Source organism: Panthera leo, chromosome D1 (assembly GCF_018350215.1).
Source record: "Panthera leo isolate Ple1 chromosome D1, P.leo_Ple1_pat1.1, whole genome shotgun sequence".
Classification (NCBI taxonomy): Eukaryota; Metazoa; Chordata; class Mammalia; order Carnivora; family Felidae; genus Panthera; species Panthera leo.
In genome coordinates this window covers 64088501-64111529 of record NC_056688.1, presented here as the reverse complement: position 1 = coordinate 64111529, position 23029 = coordinate 64088501, and the positions used below count along the sequence as shown (strand labels likewise).

At 40.9% G+C, this 23029-nt stretch overlaps 2 protein-coding genes across 3 annotated transcripts in view; both read right to left on the bottom strand.

Moving 5' to 3' along the window:
* Nucleotides 1–9630: 9630 nt before the first annotated feature.
* RBMXL2 (RBMX like 2) lies at nt 9631–13411 on the bottom strand. Its single transcript, XM_042906005.1, has one exon. It carries the CDS (start codon nt 13257–13259, stop codon nt 12075–12077), a length of 1185 nt encoding a protein of 394 aa, XP_042761939.1. The 5' UTR covers nt 13260–13411; the 3' UTR covers nt 9631–12074.
* Nucleotides 13412–17629: 4218 nt separating this feature from the next.
* The window catches only part of NLRP14 (NLR family pyrin domain containing 14), a 76274-nt gene continuing 70874 nt past the window's right edge, over nt 17630–23029 (bottom strand). For both annotated transcript variants that reach the window (XM_042906000.1, XM_042906002.1), the window contains one exon: nt 17630–18026. In XM_042906000.1, the coding sequence (XP_042761934.1) occupies nt 17981–18026 (46 nt within the window). In that variant the 3' untranslated portion in view covers nt 17630–17980. The remainder of the gene's footprint in view (nt 18027–23029) is intronic.

The window sequence follows — 23029 nt, the reverse complement described above, 5'->3', positions numbered from 1 at the left end:
CACTTCAGCCTTTTATTTAGCTTCATTTCTGGTCTTCAGTTTTCCTTCTGTTCTAAAGCAAAAGTCTGTTTTCTCCTCCTGATGTGAAATGTTTTCATTTGTACTCTTACACAGGAGTTGGGTTGAAATTGTTAGTTTGTGTTTTCTTCCCCACTGGACTGAAAGATAAATATTGAAAGGAAGAGACCATAATTGTGTCACCTATCTGCATTCCCACCTTTCAGAACCATGTTCAGCCAGTAGCAAGTGTTGAATTAATCTTTACTAAATGAATGAATAGAAAGCTGAGGACAATAGCAAGCCATGAGGAGGTTCCTTTTAACATGTTCTGTGCCCCTTCATTCCTCACCAGTGGGTTGGACAGTTTCTTGGAAACCACTGAGCATCTGAAAAGTGGAATTGTATGTCCAGCTTATCTAAATGCCCAGACTGATTACTACCCCAGGAACATTTCTCCCTAATTAAATATACAAATGGTTCCTTTTTCCAGGTCTCTAATTTTGGCAGAAACACCCATCACAGTATCAACTTTAGAAAGTTTAGAATCTCGCCCCAAACCAGAATGAGGTCTGGAGAAAAAGGCTTATAACAATTAAATGTCCAGATTAAAACAAAGGCTAAAACCCATACACTGCTACATGTGGCCCCAATAATGAAATAAAAACAAGTGAAAATAAGCGTGTTGTAATGATTGAGTTCTCCAGCACAAATTCAAGTCTGGGTATAGAATCTTATTATGTATCTCAATGTTATTGGAAAAATAAAAGCAGATGGTATCACAATATAATGGGCAAATGAGGACATCTATGAGTTTACAATCTCCAACCAGACAGGAGTCAATGAGTTGCTGCCTGTGAGGTAACTGGAAGATCCAGGTGAGAATATGATTGAACTTAAACATGATAGAGAATCGAACACTGAAAGGAGTTATTTCAAATTACATCCAGACAACTGCCAGCACAAAGTGGTCAATATGAAGGTAGTGTGTGTCCCGAGATTCTGACAAAGTTGAGCTTCTCCGGATTCGATACCAAAAATCACTACAGGATTTTTAAAAACATACATTATAAATTACAATTCAAGATTCATTGTGAGATTTCTTAGTTCAAAACAGCGGTCATGATTGAGGGATAAGATGCTAATTGTAGAGAAATTAATGATAAGAATAGCCAGTAGCCAGCAGAGAGCCACAGCAGCCACCCAAGATGTGTTCCTGCTCTATCCTTATCATCTTGTCCTTGGAGGAAGTGTGAAGTGTGAGTTATAAAAAGATACTAACACATTGGGTGAAACCAGGGATTGGTGGAGCTTTATCTCTATTAAGCAACCTACATGCTAATTTTTAATATATTTCTTCTGATTAAATGTTTTCTATAATTGTGAAATATGAATGCCTATTAAATAGGAAAAGAATATTCCCCATTTAATAATTTTTCCTACAACTTCAAGCTGAGAACTGAACCACTTCTAGGCCTCAGTCTTCTCATCTGTAATATGGATATTAAAAAAGCTATCTATTGTTGAAAGTGCTAGAAATTGTGGTTTATATACAAAATGGAATACTACGTGGCAATGAGAAAGAATGAAATATGGCCTTTTGTAGCAACGTGGATGGAACTGGAGAGTGTGATGCTAAGTGAAATAAGTCATACAGAGAAAGACAGATACCATATGTTTTTACTCTTATGTGGATCCTGAGAAACTTAACAGAAGTCCATGGGGGAGGGGAAGAAAAAAAGAAAAAAGAGGTTAGAGAGGGAGGGAGCCAAAAAATAAGAGACTCTTAAAAACTGAGAACAGACTGAGGGTTCATGGCGGGTGGGAGGGAGGGGAGGGTGGGTGATGTGTATTGAGGAGGGCACCTGTTGGGATGAGCACTGGGTGTTGTATGGAAACCAATTTGACAGTAAGTTTCATATTAAAAAAAAAAAAAAGGAATCTACTTCCTAGAGTTGTGAAGAATAAATGAGGTAAATTCTCCCAGTGCCTGTTCAGAGGAATCACTCAAAAATATTTATTTGTGTTACTATCATTAGAACCAACAAGAAAACTTGGAGATCGTGTAGGTCAACATTATCTTCACAACTCTCCATTTCTTACTTTTGAATTTGAAAAATGTTAGGCTAAACAGATTAAATGATTGCATAATTTCCATTAATATTCTGATATTTATCCTAAATATATAACCCTCTTTTCTTTAACTGTATGGTTTCTTTTTTTTTTTTTTAAGTTTATTTATTTTGAGAGAAAGAGAGCAGAAGCAGAGGAGGGGCAGAGAGAGGGAGAGACAGGATCTCAAGCAGGCTCTAAGCAGGCTCTGTGCTATCAGTGCAGAGCCCAATGTGGGGCTCGAACCCACAAACCATGAGATCATGACCTGAGCTAAAATCAAGAGTTAGACACTTAAATGACTGAGCCATCCAGCGCCCCCCCCCAACTGTATGGTTTCTTTAGAGCAGTAAGTTCTAATATGAATTTAAACTTTAAATTTGTTAAAAATAAAATTGTAATCTATACATTACTTAAAGCCCCACAAAACCTCTATTCTTATTCAATTTTTTAATATCTTCTTAAAACTCATATTTCATGGGGCGCCTGGGTGGCTCAGTCGGTTAAGCGTCCGACTTCAACTCAGGTCACCATCTTGCGGTCCGTGAGTTCAAGCCCCGCGTCGGGCTCTGGGCTGATGGCTCAGAGCCTGGACCCTGGTTCTGATTCTGTGTCTCCCTCTCTCTCTGCCCCTCCCCCGTTCATGCTCTGTCTCTGTCTCAAAAATAAATAAACGTTAAAAAAAATTAAAAAAAAAACAATCTCATATTTCATGTTTTCTCCCTGGGATAAACACACATGTGGCGGCGGGGGGGGGGGGGGGGGGGGGGGGGGGGCGGGAACTCGCTTGATTAGGTCACATTACATGGCAAAGGAGGTAGGATGCCACCACTGTGATTCTGGAGATGCTATGCAGATGTTATATAAGATTAATGTTCTGTTCTGTTGTTATACAAGAGCCTACATTAGCAGACTGGAGAGACTCTGTTGCAGGCTTTGAAGATATAAGCTGCCATGTTCTGAAAGGGCCTGCGAGAGGGTCACATGGCAAGGAACTGGGGGGGGGGGGTAGTAGCCTCTAGTTGCTGAGAGCAGCACCTGGCTGACAGCTAGCAAGAAACCTCAGTCTTATAGTCCTCTAACCACATGAAGATGAATTCTGCCAACAGAATAAATATATATGATAAATCAATAAATTTTGAGGTTTATTTGGAAACACTTTTAATCTTTATGCAATTAAATGTATCAATATGTAACTTTTTTTTAAATTTTTTTTTAACATTTATTTATTTTTGAGACAGAGAGAGACAGAGCATGAATGGGGGAGGGTCAGAGAGAGGGAGACACAGAATCCGAAACAGGCTCCAGGCTCTGAGCTGTCAGCACAGAGCCCGACGCGGGGCTTGAACTCACGGACTGCGAGATGGTGACCTGAGCCGAAGTCGACCGCTCAACCGACTGAGCCACCCAGGCGCCCCTCAATATGTAACTTTTGATACGTCTGCTGTTGAACTTATCTTCCCCAACTCAAGGTCGTGTGTATATATATACATATATATATATATACACACATATATATATACATATATATATATATATATACACACACATATATATATACATATATATATATACACACACATATATATATACATATATATATATATACACATATATGTGGAGAGAGAGAGAGAGAGAGAGGAGCTGCACACCTATATCTTCTAAGCTTATCTTTTACCATTTTATAAGATGAAAGGAGTTCTGTGGATGGGTGGCAGGGATGGCAGCACAAGAGTGTGAATGTACTTCATGCCACTGAGCTTTACACTTAAAAATGGTTAAGACGGTAACTTGTATGTGTATTTTACCACAATTAAAATTATTTTAAGCCTGTAGAAAAAGGTATCAGATTTGTGGTTACCAAAGGTGGGGGATGGGAGGAGGGGAAATTGAAGGAAAGTTGTCAAAAGGTATAAATTTCCAGTTACAAGTAAGCACTAGGGATGTAAAGTATGACATGATGACCAGAGCCAACACCACTGTATGACCTACAGGAAAGTTGCTAAGAGGGGACATTTGAAGAGTTCTCATCACAAGGAAAAAACTGCTTTGCTTTTTATTTTATCCAGATAAGATGATGGATGCTAACCAAACTTACTTCAGTGAGCATTTCACAACATGTAAGTCAAAACACACTGTACACCTTAAACTTATACAGTGATATGTGTCAATTATATCTCAATAAAACTGGAGATAATTTTTTTTTTTTTTTTTAGAGAAAAACCTTACCTAAAAAAAGTTAATCTACCTGGAACTTATTTTGGAGCATAAAAGTGTGTGTGTGTGTGTGTGTGTGTGTGTGTGTGTGTACACACATTTTTTTTTTTTTCCCAAAGTACTTAGCCAATTAAATCAGCATTACTCACTGCATTATTATTTGTCTTTCCCTACCAGTTTGAATACTTGTATACACTTGAATATATTTCTGGTCTTTCCAACTCTACCCAATGCTCAGTATCTGATTCAGTGAAGATTTCCAGTTGCCCCCATTTAATTTCATTACCCCAGAAGGAAGGTACAAGCATCACTCAGCCGTACAGTTGTGGCCCTGGAGGTCAAGTTCTAGGTGGCAGATATGAGAAGGGGGAACCATAAAGCCACAATCCTTAAGCTTTTGGTGCCATCTTGTGGACTGTTTTCATGGTTAACCTCTGTTCAGAGTCTGGAAACACTTTCTCTACATAATTTTTTAATCCACGAGGGCAATTTTAAATATTAAAAATGTAAGCCTTATCATGTACAGGATGGCCCTCTGCCTCCAAACTTTCTCTGTGGTCCATCCTTCAGATGCCGGGGATATAACAGTCAAGTGCAGCTCACATCACCACTCCTGTCTTCAGAAGTTTCAATTGGCAATAGAATAAAGTAGATGTAAATTATCAGAGAGGGAAATAAAACCAGCAAAGATGAGAACAATCCTAAAATTAAATATAAGTAGAAAAAAATGGACCAAATTTTCTCTAAAATGTACTATATACACACATTGAGTAGGAGCTTCTCTGTTTCAGGGACAACCTAGAAATTCACATCCTCTGGAAAGCATTCCTGTAATCAGAATTCCTTTTCTCCCTTAGTACATTGCCCACACCTATCTCATAGCACTTAATCTCTCTCTGATTTGCACTGTAGGTAATTTGATGCAGAACAATCTGCCAACCGCACTACACTGTGAGTGTCTTAAGGATAAAGACAGGATCTGGTTCATCTCAGATTCAAACAGCCCTGACACCTTTAAGATGAGTGACTTTCTCAAGGAAGGTGACTCAGACTTCAAAATGTTGACACTACAAATGCAGTTCATTCCACCTCATTAATCCCAACAGTCCATGCCTGCTTCCCAGTTTCTACATTTTCCCTGTTAATGTTTTCTTATTACTTTGACCTCAAACTGATCTATTTTCTGCCTTTGTTGATTCACTTGGCGTTCCCCTTTTGTGCTCTCTTGGTTATCAGCCTCAAGGTATGCCTTCTTAAATTAATATGTTAGTGATTTATCTGTGTTCCTTCACCCTTATCCATATAGCTCAAACTTCCAGCAAAAAATATCTTGATGTCAAAAAAGAATAGCAACAAGAAAACCACAGCCTCTATTTAATGAGAGCTTCCTATGTGCTACATGCTTTAATATATTGTCTCATTTAATTTTCCTAGTGATGTAGCTTTCACTCATCCTTCACATCTGAATTCAATCATCACTTCCTTAAGGATGCATTCTCCAACATCCCGTACTACACCAGACCTTTGTTACTATACTATAGTATCTCACAGCACTAGGCAGCTCTTTCATAATGCTTATCACACTTACAATTTTGCCTTTTTTTAACCAAAGACTATCTCTTTTGAACATTAATCCCTTGGAGGATTAATGATGTCTACTTTTGTTCACCACAGTGTCTACATTGCTTAGCTAAAAGATGAGGATTAATTTATCCCAAACAAATCCCCAGCAGATTGGTCTCCCAGAAAGAGATTGGCCTTATGTGAAGTATCAGTGGAAACTGGTTAAGACCTAGTTTTCAAGGTAATCAATCATGGTCAGCTGCACAGCTTGGACCATAGTAGCCCCTACAGCTATGGTGTTAGAAAAGGGCTAATCCTGGTGGCTCAGCTGGTTGAACATCTGACGCTTGATTTCAGCTCAGGTCATGATCTCACAGTCATGGGATCAAGCCCCATGTGGGGCTCTGAACTGATCGTGGAGCCTGCTTGGGATTGATTGATTCATTCATTCCCTCTCTCTCTCTCTCCCTCTCTCTCCCTCTCTCTCTTTTTCTCTCTCCACCCCCCTCCCCAAATAAACAAATATAGGACTAATCCTTTCCCAATCATGAATGCTGATGTAGCAAATCCTGCTGCTAGTTTACTATGTCATTCAGCTTCAATTGCAAGACTTTGGCCCCATTTTCCCAACATCTCAGAAGAGGGGTTATGCGGAGTAATGCCTTCACAGCCATTATATTATAGTACCGTTTATTTTCTACTACCTCTGTCTTCTGCAGTTTCATAGGTAAGGGGAGCAAAGCAGGGAGTTATAAAGTAGCCTGACCAAGATCACAGTTAGTAAGTGGTGGATACGGGATTTGGATTCAGGTCTACCAGATTCCATGCTACTTAATCCAGATCACTACACTTTACTACAACTCAGGGATTTCCTGAGGTACACTGGGCCCTGGGTCAATTGTAAATAACAACAATAGCCAAGCTTTTTAAAATCCTGGCACTGTACTGGCTATTTTACTTATAAGGTACAATGAAGTCTACGCCAATTAAGCCAGAGAGTAAGAATTCTAAACCCTGCTAGATTTGAAGGAAAAAAGGTCTTGATAACATCTATCTGCCTCACTTCTGACTGGTTAGGAATGGGACACAGAGTCTGCTGGCAGAAGTTTTGGCTCACCCTAGCTGTCAAGAAATATAGAAGGCAGAGGCAGAGTGGGGGCTGTGAAGAGTCAAATATCTCTCCAAGATTTCAAGCTGGGTGAGAACACCTTGAATATAAATACAACAAAACTCTCAAGTTGAACTTTCTGGAGACTTCTAGTACATAAGCAATTTTACTGGTCAATGGAAAGGATAAATACCAAAGGAAAGTCTGAGCTACTGCTATTTGCACAGTGCCCTGTACAACTGTTTAGTGAACCCACTGCAATTCCAGTCACTGTGCTGCAGGCTTTACATGCATTATCTTATTTTAAACTTTCACAATTGTTATGAGATATCATCACCATTCGCACATGAAAAAAACTGAAGGTCAAAACTTGTAATAAAACTGCCCAAGCCACATAAGTAAACAGAATGAAGACTCTTTTATACAACCAAAAGATTACCCTTCGACTATAATGAGCAGCATCCAAACATTACAGGGAAGCTTCGCTATTTTTTCCTAATGCTGTCCCTAAAAATTTCATAATACATCCTCAGATTTGCTCATTCTCCTTAAGCACTTTAGTAAATCTGATCAGTAGTGCATTCCACACTCCTCAATGCTCTGTAGTTGCTATAGTTTATTTTTTGCACTTGATACCCATATTAAATGTTACCCTCAAAATATTTATACTCAGAATAATTTTTAAAGAGTTGTTAGATGTGCTATAAGAGAAATTATATTCAGAAACTACGTCACCACAAACAATACATGAATTCTGAAAGGAATACCGACTACCATTGGGTTCACACAATCTGATTCTGCTTGGTGAGTTCTTAAATATGCTCAAAAGAGTCAAGAACAGAGTAACTGTCCCCACAAAGGAAATTGCTGTGCAAGAGAAGGAAAAATCACATCACCTTTTTTAATATAAAGACTAAAAGGGTAGCAGCATGAACCTCACATAATCTAATGGCTGAGACATATTAGAGGCCCCAGGTAGAAGGAATACAAGCAGAAAATTCTTCCCCATTTTACTTGGCCTGAGGCAAGGGAAGAAAGGGAGCTACTGTGCTTTAGAAAGGAGGTCTGCCTCCAGCACTCTAGGAGAGTCCCGGGACCCAAAACAGGATTCAGGCTGCAATCAGAGATGGAAGATGTTCAGGCCTCACCTGGTGGGGAACACTCAGTGATGTTGTTGGTTGCCACATGGACACTTTCGATCCTCCTGGAACCCTATTTTGGACAGAAGGAATGTGGAGATAGGGTCTCAGGAGTAGTCTGAGTCAAGCACAAGATAGAGAACACAAAGGTTTTGGCTAGGAGATGCACATTCTTTAAATTACATCCAGTGGGTAAGTCCTGTGAAACACCTGGTTTGCTCTCCCTCGCTCATCATCATGAAAGAAATTACAAGCAAGAGTTTTCAATCGCTAGATCTCTTATATACTCTCCTACAAAAATAGCTTTATACAGTAATTTCCAGTAAAGAAGAATTGGGGCTGCTCTATTGCACACATACATGAGAAATCCATAGCCTCTGTATGCTGTCTTGAACTCATCTAAGCTCTGCAGGAGTCTTTATTTCCAAATGTTTACATCACTTTTTAAAAAGCTATTAATAGTTTTAATATTCAGGAGATTAGGCTTCAGAAATTGGCATTTTGTTAATTGGAAAAAGGTTTTCATCATTATTATACTTCAGAAAGAATGTCAAAGGGGAAAACTACACTCTCCTCTAAGATCTGGTTCTCAGACATGCAAATTCTACCCCTGAGGTTATGGTGAGCTAGCTATGAGCCCAGTCTGGGACAGGAGCTTCTATAAAGAGTCAAACAGAATAAGGCATCACCCATAAACAAAGTCAAGAGGGAGAGTCATTGTCAAGAGTGTTGCAACTGAAAGGCAGGTTCAGGACAATAGTTAACATTTTTGAGTAGCCATTACATGCTGGTGCTGTGCTAAGCTCTATTTTTCATATTAAAGTTTGTATTTACTTATATTTATATATATATCAAAATTATGGAATATCAAAGATATGCTAATGTACACACCACAGAAATTTAAGATGTCAACATTGTCATTTTTGCTTAAAGTCCACCTGTTAAAGAAATAAAACAATGCATATTCGGCTAAGACCCACTCCTCATCCATCCCACATTCCTTTCCTCACACTGAACTTGACTTTTCATGTATCACTCCAATCATAGGTTTTTTCATTACACTTGTATTTATGCAATTTGCCTTTCCACCCAACAAATACTTTGATATTTACCTATGTTGATACATGTGGATCTGGTTGATTCACATTAGCTTCTACATTGAACTTTATTATAATAAGTCTCAGTTAATCCACTCCAGGCAGGCTGTTTCTACTCTTTTAACATTCAGAGGGCAGTGATCTTGTGGTTAACTCCTGGTGTACATGTGCGAGTTTCTCTAGGTCCTCTCCTTGGACTTTCTGAGTTGTAAGGTATGCACCCTCCAACTTTACTAGGCATTGCCAAAATTATTTCCAAAGTGATTATGTCAATTTCTACCTCTATCAGAAAGGTATCAGTCCTTTTGCCCCCTTATTTTTCCCTTGGTGTTTTCTTTCTTAATGGTTTCTAAGCACTCTTGGGATTATTTCAATGCAAATACGTTCTTCGAATTTATGGTTTTACATTTCACTTTATTAAATGTCCTATCATTAAAAAATATCTTAAGAATATGGAAAATTCTAGCAACATGATTTCCTTCGAGGTTTGTGTTTATGTCAAAAGTTCTCTGCCCCAGGATGATACAGTTTTTCTTTATTTTCTTCTAAATATTTTTTAAAAATTTCCTCTTCAGGTTTATATCTTCAAACCATCTAGAATGTATTTTTTGTGTATGCTCAGTTAGGGGATCTCGTTTTATCTTTTTACAAAGAGATAGCCATTAAAAACAAAAAAAAAAAGTCCATCCTTTCATCAATGACTTTTAAAGCTACCTCTGTCATATATCATGTTTTTGTATGCAAGTGGGCCTATTTATGGGCTCACTGTCTTGGCTCTGTTGGTCTGTCTACCCTTGTCTGTTGATATCACACAGCTGAAGTTACTATAGCTTTATAACAAGTTTTGATTATCTGGTAGGGTGAGTCCTTTCTAATTATTGTTTTTTTTCAGAATCACTTTGGCTCTTCTTGCTCTTTATTCCACCATATGAAGCTTTAGATAAATCTCCCATTAGTGTCTTTTTCTTACCTGTTTCTTAAAAATTTGTGGTGAATGAAGTCATTTTCTTTTTATTTTTCTTTTTTTTTTAGTTTTGTGGCTGGTTAGCCAAATCTTTTATTCAGTATTCCATCGTAGATCACACAAATAAATGGGTATTACTGGGAAAGAGAAGGGAGCTGTGTGGAAAAATCATGTTGTAACTTCACTTGAAGTTGTACTGATTTTCCAAATTAATTTGGTGAGGTTAAGAATAGTTATGATAAAAAGTGTTCCCAACCATGACATGATACAAACCTCCATTTATTTAGTCTTTTTATAGGTCCTTCAATAAACGTTAATAAGTTTTCCATAAAGGTATTACACATTTTGCCTGAGTGATTCTGGATTTTTTTTTTTTTTTTTTTTTTTTTTTTTTAGCTATTTCTTGCATTTGATCTTCTGGGCCAGTAATGCAGCCTTTCCTATAATTCACCTACTTTATTATTTTGTCAAAAAGTCATGTTTTTGGAGTTGTGTATGTGAGTGTGTTACATTCAGATCTCTTTAAGTATTTTTTTTGTTGTGCAGGTGCTCATCTGTTTCCTCCAGCAATTACTATGCAAAACATGAGTCCTACTATTTTAACCTGATCCTTCTTTCTCTGGCGACTAGAGCTCCTTGACTGTGCAATTACCTCTCTCTCAGATAAACAGGAAAATTCCACAGGTGCTGACTGGAAAAAGGTGTTTCTTGCCCTGAGGTTGGGGTAGAAAGTGGAGACTGTTACATCCCTCCTGAGGCACCCTGGGGGAAGCCTCTCTGATCTTTATCTGTTCAAGCCCTTCTCCCCAGCTTAACAGTGCAGAACACTCAACCCATCCCCAGGTCCCTCACACCAGGATGAGTTCCTCAGACGTTGAAATGCCAAGCTCTCTCAAGAATTCTCTGAGCTTCTGAGCTCTGATGCTGCTTCACATTTGGTTCCTCCACCCCCAAGGGCAGAAGACTAATTCTCTCCATAGGAGCCAGCTAGCTGGCTCTAGAGCCAAGGGCAAGTAGCGTGGAGTTAGGGTACAGAAGCCATTATGATCCCCAAATTCACCATTGGTGTATTTTCTACTTGGCTCTTAATAATTTGTTGGTGGTGAAAATAAATGCGATTAATTGATGTTTGTCTGGGATTTCTGCAGCTCTGTGGTTGGTTGGCCAACTCTGTAATTTAGTATTCCATCCTTGTTCAACATATATGAATAGTATTTTGGGGAGCAAGGGAACAGGAGATTCTGCAGATTCTCAAAGTAAAGGCAAAAAGACAACATATGCCCAGCATTATCCACTTGCTTTTTTTAGACTTAAGAGTGAACAGAGCTTTTTTTAAATAGGCATCTAAATGATTTTTGTTGTTGTTGCTGGTCATTTTTTTTAAATACTGGGAACACTGAGTCTCAGTCTGAAAAATACCCTGAAATCTTAAGAGTAGCATATACCAGTGCCCTTCCATTCCCTGCCCCCCCCCCCAAATCTTGTTGCTTTCAATTAACAGACTGATCCATTTTTCCATTTTTGGTGGGCAGAGACTGTCTCATTTATCAGGAAAACTTAGAAGAGAGGAAGCCTTTAGAAGAATTTTTACTTGGAAATATAAGAAGACTAGTACGCAGGTTCAAGTCATACTTTTAACATGAGCTTGTTGAAAGAAACGTTAACAATTCCAAAACGCAATTAAACGAGTTTTAACTTTTTCCTCCCAAAAAGCACAAAAAATATGGAGAGGAAGTGAACAGGAAATTTTAAAATTTTTTAAAAGGTAAAAAACAACTCTTCCTTGTACTAATCCTTGGGTAGTTAGCATACAACTGACTCTTCTTTTCGTTAGTTTCTTTGAAAACGGAATTCTCAACTCCCAAGTCTGTTGGTACTTAGTATCTGCTCCGGGCTCCCCCTCTCTCCGAGCGGCTTCCCAGGCGGCCTCCGCCCCTGGGGACCCTGCGGCCAGAGCGGCTGTAAGAATCGCGCGGGGGAGGGCACCCCCTTTCCAAGGACGGGGAGAGCCCGCGGTCGGCTCTGCCTACCCGGTCGCGGCCCCTCGAGTAGCGGTCGCTACGGCCGCCGCCGTAACTGTCGCGGCCGCCGCCATAGGCGTCGGGCGAGCAGCCCCGGTACTCGTCGTAGCGGCCTCCCCCGCCGTACGACAGCGGAGGCCCCCGCATCGCGGCGGCGCTGCGCGGGTCCCCGTAGCTCTCGAATAGGTCTCGGTAGAAGCCTCCGCTCGGATGGTCCGAGAAGTCGCGGTCGCGCCCCCCGTAGCCGTCTCGGTCGCCATAGCCTCTCGACGGACAGTTATCCCGGGCATTGGAGTGGCCGTAATCGCGGTAGGTGTACTCTCGAGGCGAGGGAGCAAACTCGCGGGGGTCGCGGGCGCTAGGGTAGTCTCGGCTCAAGTAGTTGTCTCTGGGCGAGCAGCCCTCCTCCCGGGGACTCAGGTAGGGGTCCCGGCGCGGGGGTGGCGGCTCCCGGCGCGGTGGGCCTGCATAGCCGTCTCGCCCCCGTGCGGCCGCGGCCCGCCCGCGCATTCCACCGCCGCTGCTGCGAGCCAGGCCCGACGGCGCGGCCCTCTTGGGGGGCGGCCCGGCCCTGCGTGGCGGCGGCCCGCGCTTCATTGGCAGCGAGGCCCTGGAGGACCGCGGGTCGAAATCCCCCGCGTAGCTGCTGTCGTCCGCCGGCCCGCCCCGGGATGGGGGTCGCCGCGGGCCAACGCCGCCCCCGCGGGTCCCGCGCAGGCCCCTCGAGCGACCGCGGCTGCGGGACGGCGGCGGGGCGCCCCGCCGGCCGCTCTCAAACGCCGGCTTGGTGGCCTGGGCCACCTTGATGGCTTTACCATCCAGGGTCTTGCCGTTCATATCTCTGGAGGCAGCCTTGGCGTCTGCCGGGCTTTCGAAGGTGACGAACGCGAAGCCCCTGGACTTGCTGGTTTCTCGATCTTTCATCAAGAGCACCTCACTGATGCGGCCATACTTGCCAAACGCGGCCTCGAGGCCTTTCTCGTCGGTTTCGGGGTTGAGCCCGCCAATGAAGAGCTTCCCGGGGCGATCCGCCTCAACCATGTCGGCCAGTGGTGGGCTCGGTGGAGGGGTAAGGCAAGGGGCAACGCCCGTTGTGGCCCGGGAACCGCTAGCTGATGGCGGCTCCTACCGGTCGGGTGGAGCGTCGTCGCGTAAACGCGGTCGGCGTCCCGGCTGCGCCGGTGGAACGCTGGGGTGTATGCCTTTGGGTCTGGGTGCGCAGCCAGGAGGGCTCTTTCTGGTCGTGATTGGCTGGTGGCCCGGGGTCGCCGTCGGGAAGGGCAGGGAAGCTTTGTGACTTTACTTCCAGCCTTTAAACTTTGGCTTCATAACCTGCCCCTGGCTTACAGCTTTTAATTCACCCCTGAAAGCTCAGCTGCAAAATGAAAAGCCGTTAAATGTGTGTGTGTGTGTGTGTGTGTGTGTGTGTGTGTGTGTGTGTGTGTATACATGTATGTGTGTGTGTGTGTGTATACATGTATGTGTGTGTGTATTCATTCCCTATGGGTCTTAATGACAGGAATTACAGTGCATTCTAATCCAATTTACCCAAACCATTTTCAAACGAAAAAACCCAACTGAAAAATGAAATAAACGTCGAAAAATGCAGTTTGTACGTGAAAGGTATTAAGAACAAGAATTTTTTCACTTGTCAATGGGAATGAGAAGACTTGATAGTGGGGGATTGGTTGTGGGAATAGGAAAAAGAGAGAGTCACTCTTTGGATGCATAATTTTTCCCTTCTGCACCATTTTCTTCAATTTGTCAGCCTTCAGAGGGCTCAGAGTTTTATGTAGTACTGCCCTTTAATAAAAAGGTATTTCACAGAAAGCCACCTTTAGGAAAAATAAAGAGAAAACATGAGAGCTCTTGGACATTCATCAGAGTAGCACCTTAGCAAGCATAACAAGCTGAAGCCTTTGCCTCTTCCTCTCAAGAGGAGGTACATCGCAATGAAACAGAACATTTGGGTTCAAAGAAAAGTACACCATTCAAGTTTGTTCCATATGATATTCTCTGAATGGAGTAACTTGGTGAACATAGCTTTGCTTGAGATTTGACACCTAAAACCACTTTCTAAAAAAAAAAAACAAACTATAGTATGTTTGGGGGCTTTTTACAAAAATACTTTAGATTTTTCAAAGGCTGCTTTATGAAAAGTTAACTGAATAGTCATGAGATGTCAATGTTTGTGTATGTAATATGTGTACATATACATGTGCACATATGTGTTATGTCGGTTTACTACTGCAGTAGCTACACAGTATTGAAAGAGGTTGTGAAAGCAGGCATTTTTATGATTTTTCTGACTTTACGGGGATTTTTCTGACTTTATGTTTTTAAGGTTTTAAGATTTTTTTAATATGCACAAATGGAAGTTAAATGCATCACATCAGTTCATGTGATAAGTTGCAGTAACAGATTTTATTAAATCATTATTGTATTTCTAAGGTAAGTCTACCTGTTTGGGATGTATTTATTTTTAAATACATTTATTTTTGTTTGCTCATACTTTACTTAGAAATTTTACATTTCTGGTTCACAAGTTTGAGACCCGCATTGGGCTCTGTGCTGTTCAGAGCCTGGAGCCTGATTTCGATTCTGTCTCCCTCCCTCTCTGACCCTTCCCGGCTTGTGCTCGGTCTCTCTCTCTCAAAAATAAATAAACATTAAAAAAAAAGTTTCCTCTAATTGCTGTATTTAAGTTTAAAACTACTTCTCTCTATATTACTTAACAGTATGTCCTGAGCTGTGATACATGGTATTTTCAGTTGTTCAGTTCCTACCATTTTCTCATTTTCATTTCTTTCTTGATTCATGAATTATAAAGAAGTATGTTTTCAAACTTTCAAAAACACAGATTTTGGGAGTTATTATTTCTTAACATGTTTTGTATGATTTCTATTCTTTTGTTTTTGTTGAGAATTGTTTTGTGACCTGCTGTCAGTGAGTGCGTGTGTGTGTGTGTGTGTGTGTGTGTGTGTGTGTGTGTCTGCCTGTCTGTGTAATGTTCTATATATGCCTGAGAGGAAAGTCTATATTCTCTAAATAGTGGGGTAGAATTCTTTCTTTATATTGTGCTGTTTAAATCTACCTTATCCTATTTTTATTTGATAGAATTGTCGATCACCAAGAATGGTTTTTACCTTTCCCATAATTGTGGATTTGTCCATTTCTCTTTATTTTTATGCACATTTTTGCTTCATGTAACTTAAGATTATATTGTTGGATATATATAAAAATTGAGAATTGCTATGTATTTCTGATAACTGCCTTTATTATGTAATTGATCCTCATAATCCGTAACATTTTTATTTTAATCTGTTTTGTCTAATACTTACATAGCTCAGTGTTTTTCATATCTCTTTCTGTCAGCTTACTGTGTGATGGTAACAATGCCCTTCTTGCCTTTTTTTCCCATCCTTCTTGCATTCTCTTGTACCAAATGAATTCTTTATTCCTCTTTTTCCTCTACTAATATAGAAGCTTTGCCTTCTATTTCTATTCTTTAAATGTTTACCTAAATGTTTTTATTTAGGGCTAACTTGTAAGTTTATTTATAGAATCTTAAATTTACTGCCTGATTTTTACATATGCACATATCCATGTAACCATGACCCATATCAAGATCTATAGCATTTCCGTCACCCCAAATATTTCCCTCGTGTCCCTTTCAAAACAATACCTTCCTCCCAGAGGTAACCATAACTTATGGTGACTTATATCAACCATAACTTAGTTTTGCCTTCCCTTAAACTTTATATAAATGGAGTCATGTAAAATAAACTGTTATGTATCTGGCTTATTTCACTCACTATGTTATTTCTGTGATTCATCCATGTATTGCATGCACCAGTGGTCTGCTCTTTTTGATTTTCTAGTATTCACTGTATGACTATACTACAATTTATTTTTTCATTTTCCTGTTGATGGATAGGGGCTTGTTGGGGTGGGGGTGATTCTTGTTTCCTCCAGTTCTCCCAGCACTGCCCCCCTATCCAATCAGTCCCCAGTCCCAAAATGCATCCAGACTACACTCACTTAACTACTTCTGCACCTCTACTACCTTCATACAAATTATCACCACCTGAGGAACAATATATATACCCATTTACATACATGTACATATACATTTGGTTTTTGTCCCCACTTCCTGGCACAGAGCTCCTAAAACCTTTGGGATTTCCTGAAGGATAGATTTTCTTTTGTTATTCATCAAAGCCCCTTTTGACCACACCTGAATTTATGCTAGTAAGGTTACTCCTACTGGGGGTCCTAGATAGTTTCAGGATGGGAACTGGTAGCCTAAGGAACCTGTGATTACAGGGTTAGAACTTTGAGGTCCCCTCTACACACACACACACACACACACACACACACACACACACACACACACACACCAGGAAAGAGTGAGAGGCTGGAGATGTTTTTTAAATCTTTCTTTCCAAAGTAAGGGACCATCGTGTGTCTGAAATTTTTGTTTCCTTTTGTTCCAGGGCTCCTCTCAAACTACTTTGGTGATGTCCCAGGAGCCCAAAGAGGCCACTACAATTCAATACTGTCTTTGGGAAAGTTTTGTCAGGGAGAAAGAAAGTAAACAGTATTAGGGCCATAGCTGCAAAGCATAAAGTCTGCAGGGGTTGGAGGGGAAGGGTGCTCAGTGAACTGGCAAGTTCCCGTACCCTTAACTAATGGTATGTTACAAAGAGTCCTGGAGCTTTATCTCAACCTCAAGGGTATACCCAGAATCTTAACAATCAAAATATTTCTTCACTGTGCTTCCAGAGCACTGGATCAGGAGTCAAGACTCACCAGATACCTAAACAAGCAAGCATACTGGAGATAAAATGTCTCGATGCTTGCTAAGTCAGTCCAGTTGTCCTGTCCCAGGGTCCTTTGGTGGCTCCGATTCAGGTCTGAGTAGGCACATCATAGAAGGGTCAGAAACAGCACCAGACAATTGTTAAAGATGACAAGACAGACTTAAGTATAACTTAAACTGTATAAACTGAGCTCAGCTCCAACTCAAAGGAGACGTTTTTAAAGGGAGAAGAGAGGGAACAAAAAGGGGTGATGGAGAAGTAAAAAATGTGGGACTAACGGGCTATGGGGGAATGGAAAAATTACAGAGAGGGTTGTGGAAAATTACTGAAAATGGTTTGGAAATGTGGGTTGGGACAATATACATTTTGCAGTGTGGGAACATTGTGCTTTCTTAGACAAAGACTCAGCATGGGGGCTGGAGTCACCTTTAAAGACATGTCCCAACACAGGTGGAAACTAGGCTAGACTTACATCGAGTCTCTTAGCACAGTGTTTGGACAAGTCCTTTGTGCTGCATGGGACTTCCTAGTTCACAGAGTGACTAATTTAGGGTGGTATCTTTGGTTTTGAATGCTGCAGAGCGGAAGCACATGTTTGGACTGATACAGGACCCACACCTCACTACTGAACAATCACTACTGGTATGGTGAAAACATACCAAGTTATTCTCAAGAAAACAGCCAGCCTGGTGGATTGGTTAATATTGTAAAGTCTGAGAAGCAGGACAGTTCAGCTCCCCCCATAAATGCTAAGTGGAACACCCCACGTGAAGCATCTGATATGCTTCACATGTAAGCCATGTGGGACTGGCTTTAGGATAATCAAGATACTCACCCACTGAATATGCTGGTTACCCAGGTCATGGTAAATGTTGTGGTTAGGGGGCCCTTTTGCATAGGCATCTCATGTTACAAAATAGAGGGGCAGTCTGAAAAGCCTCATAGAATTTGTAATCTCAGCTTCCCCTCATGGGTCTTGTAGGTGCTAAAAAAAAAAAAAATACTAGCAATAAAATGGAGAAAGGCAGAAAGAGTTAGGGGACTTGTCCCATGGTTATTAAGAAGTGACATAAATAGAATGGACATTGATAAGGTTAACAAAAGTCTTAATGCAGCACTATCCAAGGCTGTGTAGACCAATGGGACCTCCTGCTAGTCCTTCAACATCAAAGAGCCTCAAATAAATCTGCTCTATTTACCCCCAGTTTAGGAGCATTTTAAAAGCCTGAAAGTAAAGATTACAATGAGAAACTGAATTGGAATCTCCTGAATTAACGGTCATCCAGATCAATTAAGATAAAGATTGACAAATGGCCTAGGTCCCTGAGCTGGACACGTGCTGGGAGCACAAAGTCTTATGAGTGGATAAATGGTCAGGAGTGGAGTAGTTTCTGGGACTCATAGACAAGGGAACCTCATGCACTGGGGTATCAAAACCCACTGGTGCATCCCTAACAGGAGCTGTAATCAGAATGAAAGAATAAAGAAATGTTAAGGGTTGATAGAGTTGAAATGGAAGTTTGGGTGAAAACTGGAATTTTTACAGAAAGTGATTGGGTCTCTGTGTCTCTTTCAGCTGAATGTATTAAATGGATGGATATTGTGTCTGGTAGGGGAATATTTCCCCTACCTAGCATTGTAAAATACAAGGCATGCCAATCCACCCTTCAAGGAATATTAGTTAGACATGCTAAATGAGGACAAATAAGACTGCCCAAACCCACACAGTGTAAAATAAAAACTGGAGTGCTGGTGTGGGACAATTCTCTGTATGAGAGACCTGTGTGGTGTGTAAACCGGGGTTATGGCAAAAGCCTATGAATGCCCCACAGTGATGACTACTGAGATTTTGGGATAGAGAATTTCCATTTGAGAGGCAGTTACTAGCTTGCTATTGGACATTAATTGAATTGCCTCTATGACTGAAGGTTATATATAATCACATCACCTCACACCCATTAGGATGGTTACTATCAAAGAACCAAAACAAACAAAACCCCACAAAATAACAGATGTTGGCAAGGATGCAGAAAAACTGAAATGCTTGTATACTGCTGGTAGGAATGTAAAATGGTGCTGCCACTATGGGAAACAGTATGGTGTTTCTTCCAAAAAATCAAAGTAGAATTACCATATGATCCAGCAATCTCTGGGTGTATACATATATCTGGGTATATATCCAAAGACTTGAAAACAGGGTCTCAGATATTTATAAACCCATGTTCACAGCAACATTATTCACAATAGCCAAGAGATGGAAACAACTCAAGTTGCTTCAGATGAATGCACAGATGAATGGATAAACAAAATGTAGCATTTACATACAATTTAACATTAGCCTGAAAAAGGAAAGAAATCCTGACACCTGCTACAACATGGATAAACCTTGAGGACATTATGCCAAGTGAAACATGCCAGTAACAAAAAGACAAATACTGAATGATGGTTCCACTTGTATGGGGTATCTAGAGTGGTCAAGTTCATAGGAAGAGAAAGTAGAGCAGTGGCTGCTAGGAGTTGGAGGGAGGAGAAATGAGCTGTTGTGTAATTGATATAGAACTTCCATTTTGCAAGATGGAAAAGTTCCAGGGATTGGTTTTGCACAACAATGTAAATATACTTACTACTACTAAACTGTACACTTAAAAATGGTTATGATGCTAAACTTCATGTCATATGTATTTAACCATAATTAAAGATGTTTAAATAAAAAATAATGACCTTAAAACCCGAAATATCAGTGATATCTTGGGTTTGGTCAGAGAAACATGCCAATGGGGAGAGCAGTGCCCAGAAGTGTTCCATAATAAAATGGAGATGGTTTTTACAGGAATATGCTACCAGAAGAATGCAGAAAGTTACCCAGTGGATTCACAAGCAAGCAACTAGACTTTTCCCCTTGGACTGACTTTGGGACCACATGAGGAGCTCCCAGATTTTATTCTACAGATAGTGCCCTATAAACAGTTTCCCGATTGACCAACAAAAAGCTGCTTGGTTAATGGATAGCAATTCCAAGGTGAACAGACAGCATCTTATTTGAAAGGCTAAAAACTGTGTTGGAGGAAGGTAAAAATAAATCTACTTGGGAGACTGAATCACATGCGGTTTTCTTAGCAGTGACTGAAGAACTGAACAATGGTAAAAGCCCCTAGGTTTGAGCTTTTACTGACTCAGGGGTGGCGTCCAATGGCCTGGCCATATGGTCAGGCAGAAGAGCAGTGGAAAACTGGCCAATTAAAGAGCTGCCCCTGGGGTACCTAGCTGGCTCAGTGAGTAGAGCATGTGACTCTTGATCTTGGGGTCATGATTTTGAGCTCCACATTGCGCATAGATATTATTTAATAAATAAAAGGGGGGTTTTTTTTGTTTTGTTTTTGTTTTTTTTTTTGGTAAAGAAAGAGATGTCCCTAGGAGGTATGGGACCAACTTTGCTTATCCAGTGGTAGATGCAAATGTTTAGAATACTATAAAAAAACCATAACAGAAGATATTGCACCAATTTGGATCACCAAGTCATATTTCTTCAGACCTAGGAGCATACTTACAGCCCATAATGTCCAACAATGAGTAGAGGGGTAACTTCCTCAGTAATAGTTTGACAGAGAATTGGAATGGGCAATTAAAACATTGGTCATCTGAAACAGGGAGATAAAGGCATGAAGGGCTCATGAGTATGTGCTCACACTCAACATAAGGAGGGCTAAGGAACTGTCCTCACTAAATACTCGTGTGTGTGTGTGTGTGTGTGTGTGGTGGATCTGGGGATGAGGATTGGAAGAGGATGGTAGAATGACCATGCATCTTCCCAGGGGAAGATGACTAATTACTGTAATTTTTTCCTTCTTCTTCTTATCACCTCAACTTTCTTTCTCTTACTTAATGGGTACAGGAGCAGGTCTTCAGCTGTAAGTTCCAGAAGCAAGGATGATTCCTAAGAAATTATATTTTATTTTTAAAAATATTTTATTTATTAATTTTGAGAGAGAGAAAGAGGCAGAGTGGGGGCGGGGGGGAAGAGAGAGAGATTGATTGATTGATTGATTGATTGCCAAGCAAGTCCCATACTGTCAGCACAGAGCCCAATGCAGGGCTCAATTTCACCAACTGCAAGATCATGACCTGAGATCAAGAGTCTGGACACTTAACCGGCTGAGCCACCCAGGTGACCCTGTAACTAAATTTTAAACCTTATGTCAGAATTCCTAAGGATCTGATGGGGTATACCTTTACCCTATTTGGGAAAACCATGATTAGCACTGTATGCAGCTATGTCTAATGGTAAAAAAATACCCAATAATTCTGTACCTATGTAACCTTACTCTAAATAAATGGGAGTGGACTGAGGAGGAGGTACTTGCTAGACTAATATTGCTGTCTGCAATCTACAGCCGCACAGTGTGTGAACCTAACGTCCCTTCCAAAGGTGGAAAACGTTGGGAATAAATGGAGCGAAAATAAATAAATAAATGCGTTCTATAATGAGGGAAATTCAAAACTACATTAACACGTCAAAAGAGGCTCAAAGCAAGAGATGATATTTTCTCTTAGCTCAGTTAGACCAGATGCCTGAAAAATTAAATATTTTAATAATTAAAATTCCTGAAACTGCAACATTAAGTAGATGAGTATTTTATGTGTTTACATCTGTCCCCCATGTATACGTGAAAAAGAATGCTAATACTATTTTTCACTCCTTTTACAGCTACTGGCAGCAAACGGTAGTAGATCTGAATAGTTAATGAAGATGTGAATACTAGTGGACAGAGAAGTGTAGTGTTTAAATGGGGTGTCTCTTGATCAGATAGGGGGCCCCCAAATGTGGGGCAACAATCAGGTGGAAGCCTGTGGCCTGGTAGGTGGAAGAGTTCACCTGAGGCAGAGCAAAGGAAACCTAAGTTTACACAATACAAAGCAGGGGAACATCAGGCAGAACAATAGAGAAGAGGCTATCTGCCTGAGGCAGTGGGTGTGGAACACACTGCAAGGGATAGGTGGGCAGGACCGGAGGGGAGAGGCTATCTGCCAGGAGGCAGTGGGTGGGGATGGTTTTTAAAGGGGGAAGGTGAGGGGAGGTATGTCGATGTTCGGAATTCTCCTTTTTGGTAACTGTGCCTAGTTGTAAATAGCCCATTGGTCAGTTAGGGCCTATGGATATTTTTGAGGTGGGTTGCCTGATGGGCCTGTCTGTATTCAGCCGGGAGGTCATTGTGGGCCCTTTCTACAGTCCATTGCTCAGGCCTGTTTGCCTAAAAGCCACCTTTACAGGAAGGGTACATTAAAGAAAGGAGAGCCAGGCAAGGGAGTGCAAGGGGATTCCCTATGGAGTATCTCACTGGCTACAGTATCCTCCACGAGAGTAACTGGACCAGGGAACCCTAGATGGGAACCCTAGATGTGGGTAGAGAAGCTCCAAGATGAAAAAAAGAAATCTATCCACTGTCAGGGAATATAGATGACATTTTGAGAAAAAGAATAATCACCTCCCTCCAATAATAATAATCATCTATGCAAAGGGCTATGCCTTGAGGAGGAAGAGTTGGAATACAAAGGAACTGCCATGAAGGTCTATTTCTCAGGGCAGAAATAGAGTCAACTGAATGAGATCCCCATCCTTCCTAAGAGGAAGGTCAGGGGAGTATCTCTGGAAACAGCACCAATACCTATGGCCTGAAACCCTAAATTCCTTTCCAGTATTTTCAGGAACTGAATTTTGGTCCAACCATCCAGACACATGGAGTGATCTCGTAACTCTATACTATGCCACAAGCTCCTTGACAGTGAAGAGGGAGCTTCCTGGCCACTCTGCAGCTTGGGCACTGCCTTTCTTAAATTTTAAATTTTTTTATTGTGGTAAAATACACCTAACATAAAATTTGCCATCTTAACCATTTTTAGGTATACAGTTCAGTAGTTGTGATGTTGTGGTTTATTATATATTTTTGTCTTGGTCCATAGTTTCCTGCTCATGCTCCTAAAACCCTTGGC

Coding starts and splice junctions, on each gene's coding strand:
- RBMXL2 (XM_042906005.1), bottom strand. CDS start 13,259: ATGGTTGAGGCGGATCGCCCCGGGAAGCTCTTCATTGGCGGGCTCAAC.